The sequence below is a fragment of the Semicossyphus pulcher genome, unplaced genomic scaffold (assembly GCF_022749685.1).
Source record: "Semicossyphus pulcher isolate SPU_LCO1_2020_fin unplaced genomic scaffold, fSemPul1.0.p SCAF_21, whole genome shotgun sequence".
Taxonomy (NCBI): domain Eukaryota; kingdom Metazoa; phylum Chordata; class Actinopteri; order Labriformes; family Labridae; genus Semicossyphus; species Semicossyphus pulcher.
This window is the reverse complement of record NW_027211695.1, coordinates 21,836,473-21,846,949: the sequence shown is the minus strand read 5'-3', so window position 1 is coordinate 21,846,949 and position 10,477 is coordinate 21,836,473. Positions and strand designations below refer to the sequence as shown.

Below are 10,477 nucleotides of genomic sequence, written 5' to 3'. Positions count from 1 at the left end.
AAGATTCAGGGCCAAAGTCCAACAATAAAATGATTTGTGTTTCACAATCACCTGATATAGTTTGGCTACCTGATCCATGTACTACATATAACGCTTTGTGCAATCAAAGGACAGTTCCACACCCACTGCGGATGTTCTGGAGGCCACATTTCTGAAAAGCATATCAGAGTTCAAAAGTTCATCTCAACCTTTTGGGCAATAGCTGCGTGATTGTTGAAATGCAGTCAAATAGAATATGAGCCTTCTGACGTATTTGTAGCCTTGTCACACTTTATTTTATAACCGGAGACTGATTGAATCAGGAAAAAAAGGAAGTAATTTTTTTTAAATTTTTGGATATATATCTTTGTCTTTATCAAAAGTGAAAGTGTCTGAATGACTGCAGAGGGCAGAGTAGAGCTACTTTCAGATAATCAAGAAAAAAAAGTCCTCAGAGGATTAACAAACGTACTGACATCCATACAGAGATCAATACATACAAAAATCACAGGCTCAATTTGTAAAGTTTTGGGTTAAAGAAACCCTCTCTTTATATTTTTGGCTGACCGCCGGGGCCAGCCCTACACATGGGTCTGTATGTGACTAACTGACTGAGTGAGTCACAGTACTTTCACACCGGTACAGAGAGAGAGTTGCGACATCGCAATGGCGGATCACGGAGCATATTGACGTGACTCTGTCTATACGGCTCTGGATACTTTGTTCGGGGAGTAGGCGGGGCTGCTCCTCCGCTGCTCGTCCGTTGTCCTCACCTACGTCCGCAGCGCGCACCTGCTTTCAAACACGTTGTCATCAGCCTCATGAGGACAGTCCTTGGAACACGTTGCCCACAACAGCTCACATTGACCTGATGCGGTCAGCCACATACGAGGTTTTGACCTAGTCTTGTTAGAACCCATTCTGGTGATAGTTTCAAGTATCAAGCCTTCACCCTATCCCTGACCCCCCTTCTAACAGTTCCCTAACCACAAGTCGTTTTTGATTGGAAACCTTGTCAACCCATGGCTCTGTAAGATCTGAAAATGATAACATGAATCATTCTGAAATGGTGTTTTGAAACTGTTTTGGAAAAGCAGTGATTCGTCTCGAGTTTCAGGTTAGCTTTTCCTGTTTGATGTTTTAGGGGGAGGTGCTGGGATCAACGGTCCGTTGTGTGGCTAGCCCAGCGTCTTCTTATTGTTGTTCATTTTGGCCGGGGTCTCCAGCTCCTTATGTTTTCCCTTAGTTACTTCTTTATATTCAGAACACTTTTCTGGTAAATAAAGCTTGTGAGTTAAATGTTAATTTGTGTGGCGTCCTGTTACATTGCAGTGCCGACGTTATGCCTTGTTTTTTTTTCTCTCATGCTAGAGAGGCCGTAACAAACAATAATTTTTAGATACATCATGAAGCTAAGCACGCACACTTGAGGTGTTATTTGGTTCACCATACAACATTGCATTCTGCATCACAGATATATCCAGCCATACGTGGTCAAACCTTCTATTGCATAAAGATCAGAAATAGTTCACACAGGAAGAGGAAGTTCTGACTGACGTCTGTTTATTTAGATGTTACACTGCAACAGTCAGCAGCAATACATCATGGACTACACATGTCTCTACGTCAGACTCTGTGAGTACCGTCTCTTCTCACCTCTTTATTACTGATCATTCTCTTTAGTTAGCACATGATAGCTACAGTTATCTTCATTTGTCTCTCCAGTGACCTTGGTCCTGCTGGCGCCACAGAATAACCACTGTTACTCTGCTCAAAATGCTGGTATGTTTCACTCTTAGTCTGTACTTAGTCTGTTAAAAAGGTTCTACCATTTAAAATGTGAAAGGACCAAGAATAAATTGATCTGAAGTCTGTAATCATGCGATGTGCACAAAACAGAACAGATACTGTGAGCACACACTGAGCACCATAATCATGTTCACCTGCTGCTCTGCAAGTTAGTCAAAGAACTTTATAATAACTTAATGTGATGCTATACTTTTAAATGTTTCTTTGGTTTTGTAAGTTGTGAACATTGTAACATTTCTTCATGTCACTGCTTTCTCTCTCTGTGAATCTCAGATGAAGCTTTTCCTCGCATCACTCCAGACAAACTGCAGTTTTTTGAATATGACACTGTCTACTTAAGTTGTGAGGAGTTCAGTGGCCGGACTGAATGGAGAGTGATGCAAAAGCTCAACAAAGAAAATCCAACAATTTCTAACAACTACAACTCATCTGCACCAAACTGCACCATTTATCCTGCAAGGGAAAAACACAGTGGAGCGTACTGGTGTGAAGATGCAGAAGGAAAAACAAGTAGTACCATCAACATCTCTGTCACTGGTATGTTTTAAATTCAAGACTCTTAAATGGATGTGTTGCAAAAGATCTTACATGCAATGTATTCAAATATGAACAGAAAGAAACACTGTTATTTAGGCAGCATTAACTGACCCGTCACAGTTCTGAGGTTTGTATCCCATTTTTCAGGTGGTTCTGTGATCCTGGAAGTTCCTGTCCGTCCTGTGGTCGAGGGACACGATGTGACTCTTCGTTGTAGAAATAAGGAAACTCAGTCAAAACACATTGCTGATTTCTACAAAGGTGGTGTTCATCTCGTGACCACCTATGAAAGCAAAATGACCATCCAAAAGGTTTCCGAGTCTGATGAAGGGCTCTACAAGTGCAGCTTCTCTGGAGCTGGAGAATCACCAGAGAGTTGGCTGGCTGTTTTAAAACAAAGGAATGAATCCTTCAAGAAGATTCATCCCTCCCACAGGCATTCCTCTTATCGTCCTCTACTGTGGATTGTTGTCAGTCTTTTAGTAGTGATTCTGCTGCTGTTGGTGATGGGACTATTTCTATGCAGGAAACAAAGAGGTAGAGCAATGCAATCAACCCTTATTTCTGTTGCAGATTTGTTGTATAGAAATGTAACTTCTTGTAGACAGTGTTGAATACAGACAACAGATCGGTTAGAGTTGTTATTTCTTCTCCTTCTGCCCCTCATTAATGATTTATTTTAAACAACTGCACTAAAGTTTCGCTTCTTTTGTTCTGTTGATATGATTTTTTTCCCTCTTGCTTCATCCAGCTTTTGTCTGTTTTTCAGGTGGAAAATCAGCACCAGGTTCCAAACCACATGAAGATCATACAGGTCAGAAAAAACAACCATGTATCAACCTAAAATGCAGAAATATGTTGACAGTTGAAAGCATACAGTTGAAAGTGCAAATTGAGTAGATCCGGGGGGGGGGGGGGGGGGGGAGTGAGCTGATCGTGGAGCTGAGCAGGAAGTGATGCGTCGCTGTCTAAGGTTCCAGAATCTTTCTTAACCAGAGGATGAGTTAGCTGAGTAAGGTGGAGGACAGACGCTGCATGTAGCTGGATCTGAAGCACAGGGGAAAAGGCAACAGATACATTAGAAAGAAACTAGGAGCAAACTGTGTAATCTTGGCCATAAGGTTATCACAAGGCGAACAGAATGCTCCGACAGACTGGGAGGATTAAACAGACAGGGAAACAGGAGGACAGGTTAGGAGGGGAAGAAACAGGGAGACTAAAAGAGACTCCACACTGATGGATCTCATCTCTAGCCACAGAATGATGATGAGCAGGGAGGGAACAGTTTATTGTAAAGTCCAGATTGACAGGTGTATTACTACTTTCACTGACTTCATTTCTTGAGCTTGCCCACAATAGCAGCTCATCCAAATATCATAATCCCGGCCCTCATGTGGCGCTTGGTATGCCAGGGTTGAGCCTCAGACAGCCCGAACCAGTTGATCTCCCAATGTTGACATTGTGTTTACATGAAGGTTAAATTGTTGTCATGATCAGTGGAAACTGAGAGTAACCTCATAATACTGCACTGCAGTTACCAGCTCTCTGCACACGGTGATTCTTTCGCTCTAACTGCACAGTGCCGTTAGCGCTGCTGTTTGTGAATTTCCACTGAGGCTCATTTGCATAGAAAGGGGCAAAATTTGCCCACCACCAGTGCTCAGCATCACACTTTGAGGTACATTTAACCTTTTGTATTCGCTTTAAAAATTAGGTGGAGTCTTTATGTCTCATTTGCACAGGTTCAGCAGCAGCAAAAGCCACGCAATCTGTTGGTGAATTAGGCCCAGTGTTTATCTGCTTACATGCAAACTTGGAAGTCACCTTGGGAGTCAGCATATAAGTATTAAACTCATCTTGACCAATGTATCGACTTGTGTTTTGACAACTGTAGCTGAGATATGTCTTTGGAACTTGGGGGATTTCTTAGGTAAAATACGTCAGATGACACACAAAGAAAAGTAGGGAGACCTGATGGGAAGCTAGTCACCCTTGCCTGGGCGTTGTGACAGTCCTGGGCATCATAACCAGCCAGGAGTGCAGTAGGAGAAGTTTACACGAGTCCCGAGAGGGGCACATGGCTGAATGGGACCAGCTCAGACTTCTTACAAAAAGTACATGCTAAATGCTTTAATTAATATAGCATGTTGATAGTTAACCATTACAGCCTTACAGGGCTGCTGCCGTGGCAATAAACTTCAATTTCCTTCCTTTTCATATTTATTTCCAACCCTTCTGATTCTGTTGCTTTTAATGTGTTATGATGATCTGTAGTATTTCAGCAATGTGTTTTTCATTGTGACAATTTTGCTGATATACTTGGGGCATTTGGGGGCATAGAGAATTTACATATGAGGTAAGGGAAATTGTTTTATTGGAACTTACCAAGTTCTAATTAAAACCTCTACAGTTGTTGTTGTAGATTTTAGATCGAAAGATATAAATGCAAAAGTGTTAGCCCCTGTCTGCCGGACATTTGCTGTATCAATGCTGCGTTGGGGAATATTTTACATCTAGAATTGTGTTTTTGTCATAAAATGCAGCACGACAGAATATGTCTGTTTGTGAATGTTTCAGTCTCAGGAGAGGACAGCGATGGTGATCCCCAACATGCAACGTATGCTGTTGTCAAAAAGCAAAGAAAGGATAAAGGTACATGATTTAATGACTTTAATGACTTTGACGTTAATAATAATAAATAAGCGTGAGAATGAAAATGTAAGACACGTGGGGAACTGTCTGTTTTCTGGCTGTTATGTTTCAGTGTCAGGTGGTGACAATGCAGTTGAGGCAGACGATGTGACGTATGCTGTTGTTCAATTTCCAAAGGGAAACAAAGGTAAGTTATTATTAGTTAAGTTAATATTTAATCTTATTTCACTGTGAGGCAGTATTAACTTCCTTTCAATATAAGACTATAACAAGTATTGTTTTATTACTGTAGTAGTATTACTGTGTAGTATTGCTAGAGAAATACTGTTTACATTTTGTTCACCAATTCATCAAAGTGATTTTCAAATCAGATTTGGCAGGTGTTGAATTTGGAGCTACTAAAATATAAGAACTACATTACTGAAACACTTTCATTAATCTGATAATCTTAATCACCTACTCTACTAATTTAATGTTATTTAATTGATCATCAAACTCAAGAAAGTCCAACAGTAATTTTTTAAACATCGTGGATGAGAGTTTGTTTGTTTCACATACAGAGCCGAACAAGTCCCGAGCAGGAACGAAGCCCAGTGTATTGGAAGAGAGGTCCATCTATTCTTCAGTCCACCACAGGTAAGACTTCTGTTTGTTCTTATTTACCTTCATGTACTTTCACTTTAACATGACGACCACAAGGTTAGCATTACACTGTCACAGCTGAGAATATCAACAAGCTTTCAGACGTAGCTTTACAATGAGTTTAATGAATACCCTTAAACTCAGGTATTTGGAGGTTCAGACAAAGATGAACTTAAACAACTATCATCATAGTAACCAAAACGCAACTGTCTTGGCAGGGCAGTTTGAATGTAGGTTGATATGATTGTTCTGTCTTAGTATTCTTTCATGCTGCTTTTTTCTTTAAAGTGAAGTTGTAATGTTGTCTTTTTTCAAATCGAATAGAAAGTAACTTAAAAGTAGACAGTTTCCTAACTTTAGTTAATAATATGTATAAACAGCTAAAGGACTGATGTCCATAATGGTCCATTAATGCAGTCACATGCTGCAGAAAGAAAGAAAACTGATGACTTTTTCTCTAGTTTCTTCATGGGGTTGACATCTTTGTGTTTCAGGGAAATATCTAATGAACTATAAAAAAAAAGTTTAAATAAGGGCATTTAATGGCACACGTTTGCCTAAACTATGTTCGCCCATCATGGCGAATCGGTGGGCCTCTGGTTAGCATGCTAACACAAAATATAAATATGGCACACTGGATAAACATCACCTTTAATACATCTGCTGATTTGGTGGGGTTGGTACGTTTCATGCTCTTTTTTCTTACTTGCTGTTTATCCTGTGTATTTTTCAGGCCACTTGTACATGACTGATGGACTAAGGACATGATCTGTCTAAAGCTCTACTGCACAGCCTCTCAAACATGTTACAGCAAGACAAGCAAGAAACACAGAAACACAGGAAAACTAAAGTTTTAAATGTCGCGGTGTGACAGTCCAATGTACATAATGGTCCATTTCACAACTGAAGATCTTCATCGAATAACTTTGGCTATTATTAACATTTAAAACAATCAAAAAATAAATAATTATAACCTCAACAATAAGATTATAATACAATGTGTTTTGGATTCATTGTCTGGCCCTCATTGATCCTTTGTTAATCATAAACAGGATCACATCCCAACACCAGTTTAAAAAGAGAAAATGTTTCAGTTCTTTAAAAAGTCAACTGTGAAATTGAGGTTTCAGTGTCGGTTCATGGTAGACAAAGAAGGAAGTGTTCTTTATAAAGAAGCAGCAATCATATAGGAAGAATACCACTGGAGAACAGGAAGCACGTGGTTTGTGTTCACCTTCACCAAAGACGTATTCACGTTCGTATTAATGTAAGGCAGGTAGATATGAGCAGAAGAAGGAAATCAACACGCTTATCTTCACAATGGACTGAAGGAGTGTTACAGACACTGAACAGGGTGGGCTGGGTGGTGCTCAGTCAAGAAGGTGTTTCGGTCCTTTATTATCCCCTGTTCTCTTCTTAGTCAGAAAGAGACTGAGCAGGTTTTCCACATCAGATGTTTTATAATCTTTGTTATGAGTTGATGGTCAAATAGATGATCCTAAAAAGGGCCAGACACCCCCAGTAAATACCTGTTTGTACTTTTATATCCTTAAGAACAGAAACAGACTTTAGAAAAACTCATCTGTTTGCAGAAGTTGTACATTATCTATCACAATGATAAAACACAAATCAAAAGCAGTTTTTGCATATACAAGCGCTGACCAAGTTTTCATCCTAGTTCAGCAAATTTTAAAATAAATTCCAGAAAAGCAACAAAATAAAAGCTACTTGATGCACGTCTCTGTTGTCTACCGTGAAGCTAAGAATAAACACATCAAGATAAGCCGTTTGTGACGGTGTCATGTTACATGAGGACACAATAAGATGTGTAAATAAAACAGAGAAAGTCAATATTATTTCATTTTTATCCTGTCAATGACTGGCTTGTTAAATACACAAAGTCATGTGCACATAAAGCAGGTGGATGGAAACACACTAACAGTTGATGAAATGTGACAATTTAAAGCATAGTCTTAAAGAGGTTTGTGTGGTTCATCGTCCTCCTCAGTCTTTACCTTGGGTCTTTGGCCGAGCTGCATCGTCAGTGTCTATTTAAAAGTTAGCGTTCAGCGTGTGACAGTTAAACCACATTTTGTATATGTGCTCTTTCTGTCACTCGTCTAAAGGTAGTGTTTGTAAGAAGAGAGTAGCTGCAACTTTTAAATACACTCGCTGTGGTTAACAACCAACATGATGCTGTTACAGCGGCGAACCTGAAACAGACACGCTGAGTATAACGACGTGTTTAAGTTTCCATGAAGATATGAAACCACTGACCTCATACACATGGCCCCTTGCTGATGCTCCCTTTTGGGGTCCAGTTACATCAGCAAGAAAGACTCAACTCCACATTCAATTTTATTTTTCAACCCACATAGAGCTCTGTACTGTATGTGAACACCCTTACAGTCCAGTTCTGGCTCCTTTGCCCACCTCATAGACCTCATCTCATCCTTCAGGTTAACACCTCAAATCAATAATAGGTGTTTGATTCCTACTTTACCACCTAGTAATCTTGATGCAATGCATATTTATATAAAGGGTCTATGGAGCAGAAAACTGTTGATTGTATGTGTGTTAGGGGTGTTTCTGGGACAACAATTGAAAGTCCTGAATTTGAGAGCACCACCACTGAAAAGTTGAGCAACTCTGAACTCAGGCAGCGAAAATAGTAGCTGCAGTAATTGTATTATTTCTGGTTGCCATGTTTGTGCTGTGCAGAGATCTGTGAGAACGTCCATTCAAACCGAATGTTTGTGATGGAATGTTATGGATGGAATGTCAGTTAACACACTACTGAAAGACTCTCTTACGGTAATCTCTTATTATCTCAGACATGATTTCAAGACAAAGGCTATCCCCCCTCGGCTCCTCGAACCAGGCCAGGCAGGAGATCTCCAGCAGCCAAGAAAAGCAGGATCTGCTCAACCAGGTCGAGGACCTAAAGACTCAGCTTCAGCTTCAGCAGCAACAGATCACTGAGCTCTCTGCCCACCTTGAGTCCGAGGTGAATGAAAATCATTCCCTCTGGGATCAGGTGGAGTATATGACCAATGAGGTCAGCAGAGTGAACACCCTTTCTCAGCAAAAGAGCGATCTGTTACGCAAAGAGAGAGCAAAGTGTTTTGAAGAGCAAACACAAAGATTTAAACTTGGCAAACAGGTGGAAGAGCTAAAGGAGCAGCTGTGTCATCAGGAGAGCCAGGAAGAGTTGCTCTACGAGAAGTATTTTACAGATATCAGGGCTGAAAAACAAAAGAATGACATCCTTCAGCAGCAACTTAAGGCTGAAAAGAAGTCTCACGCTAAAAGGGTGTCAGAGATCTAGAGACTTAAGACTAAACATCATGACTTCAGACAAAAGAAGGAGCAAGAAATCAAACTCCTGATTCAAGAAGCAAATATATATTCTCATTTAGAAATCCTGAACTAAACATTTGCTAATTAATTAGTGCCCGAGCACCATGCAGTGTGAGGGGCCTATTGGGCACATTGCTTTATGGTCATTATGGACTGACCATGAATGCCTTTTATGTGAAGAGAATTTTTAATATCACTTTTAGAAGTCACAGTGGAGAGTGACTTAAAGTAATGTGTGACCGTTTTGTTTTTCATAAAAGTCTTGGTGAAGAGTGAATCTCATATTAATTTTATAACCTGATTACCGTTGATAAGGATCAAAGTTCAAGTGATTGTATTTGAGGACTTTGACCCGACAGCTACAGCATGTCGCTCTGAGACGAAGCCATTTTGATGCACCAACTGGGTATGTAAGCGTTTGAATTCCTCATTAGGTTTAGTTGTACAAGTTTTTAAATGATGTGATCTTATATTAACTGGAGTTTAAACACTCTTAATCTCCTGTAATTCAGACTCTTCAGACACTTACTACCTGTAACTATGTGTGACAGCAACCTCGCTAAACGGCTGTGGCTTGCACACCCACGATGTCCACACAGACAGCGTTTCTGCTGCAGGACTCCTGCAGGGCTGTCAGTACTGTTCAATGTTGAGTTTGATAAAAGCATGTTTCCATTTATTTAATACTTTTTCAATTTCAGTTATATTTAGTCAGGGCAGAAGAGTACGAGTAAAACAAATGTTTTATTTCTTTTACTTTGGCATGCAATACAGATACAGAGATTTAATCTATATAGTTGCTAAAGGTGGAATACTAATAACACCTGTGCCTGTACACATACCTGAGCAATGCGTGTGCATTGCGGTGACCTTCAAGCGGGACCTTCTTCTAAGCATCTATTTTTGTGCAGGTCTCAGAAATGTACTGAGAAGATGCGATGTGGAAAGTAATTGTCAAGTCAGGTTTACACTGAGTGATTTTCTGTCACAGCCACAGAAGTTGAGGTTTAATGCCATGTTGTTCTGTGTTTTATCATTCCAGTTGATTTGGTTCTGTCCAGGTATCCTCAACATGACCTCCGTGTCTAAAGCTGCAACTGCAACTGCAGCTTTCTTTGCTTTTTCCATTTCAATATGTAAGTCCAAGCTCCTGAAGTTACTGGTGATTTCATTTGATGTTCACTGACTAACAACAATGAAAAACCACAAAAGCATTCAGTGTTTTGAATAATTCAAATAGTTATAATCACATTATGGAAGTGTGCATTGTACTGTTTGTTTTGTGAATGGCTTGTATGTTGTAAGTAATGATCTGTTTTTAAGTGTTTTGCTATAATTGCTCTTTGTCCTGTTACGTTTCAGACTATTTTCCAAAAGATCAGAACAGAGACCACGACAACACAAATCAACCGCTTCCAATACAGTCACAGGTGAAGGAGATTAAATGGGACAAAGTACCTCCTCCATTGATTAAAGACAAAGACGAACTGCAACTTCT

At 39.9% G+C, this 10,477-nt stretch overlaps 1 protein-coding gene across 1 annotated transcript; it reads left to right on the top strand.

Annotated features, from left to right (window-relative positions):
• The first annotated feature begins 1,863 nt into the window (after window positions 1–1,863).
• LOC138600483 (high affinity immunoglobulin gamma Fc receptor I-like) lies at window positions 1,864–5,128 on the top strand. Its single transcript, XM_069671901.1, has 6 exons — window positions 1,864–1,936; window positions 2,062–2,325; window positions 2,473–2,795; window positions 3,095–3,139; window positions 4,903–4,977; window positions 5,090–5,128. The coding sequence occupies exons 1-6, from the start codon at window positions 1,864–1,866 to the stop codon at window positions 5,126–5,128; spliced, it is 819 nt and encodes a 272-aa protein (XP_069528002.1).
• Window positions 5,129–10,477: the final 5,349 nt, after the last annotated feature.

What these genes read in the sequence shown, in the direction of transcription:
- LOC138600483 (XM_069671901.1), top strand. Translation starts at nt 1,864, where the DNA reads ATGTGCACAAAACAGAACAGATACTGTGAGCACACACTGAGCACCATA. An exon ending in CATCAACATCTCTGTCACTG is followed by an intron (nt 2,326 to 2,472) that starts GTATGTTTTAAA and finishes CCCATTTTTCAG; the next exon opens with GTGGTTCTGTGATCCTGGAA. An exon ending in AAAGCAAAGAAAGGATAAAG is followed by an intron (nt 4,978 to 5,089) that starts GTACATGATTTA and finishes GTTATGTTTCAG; the next exon opens with TGTCAGGTGGTGACAATGCA.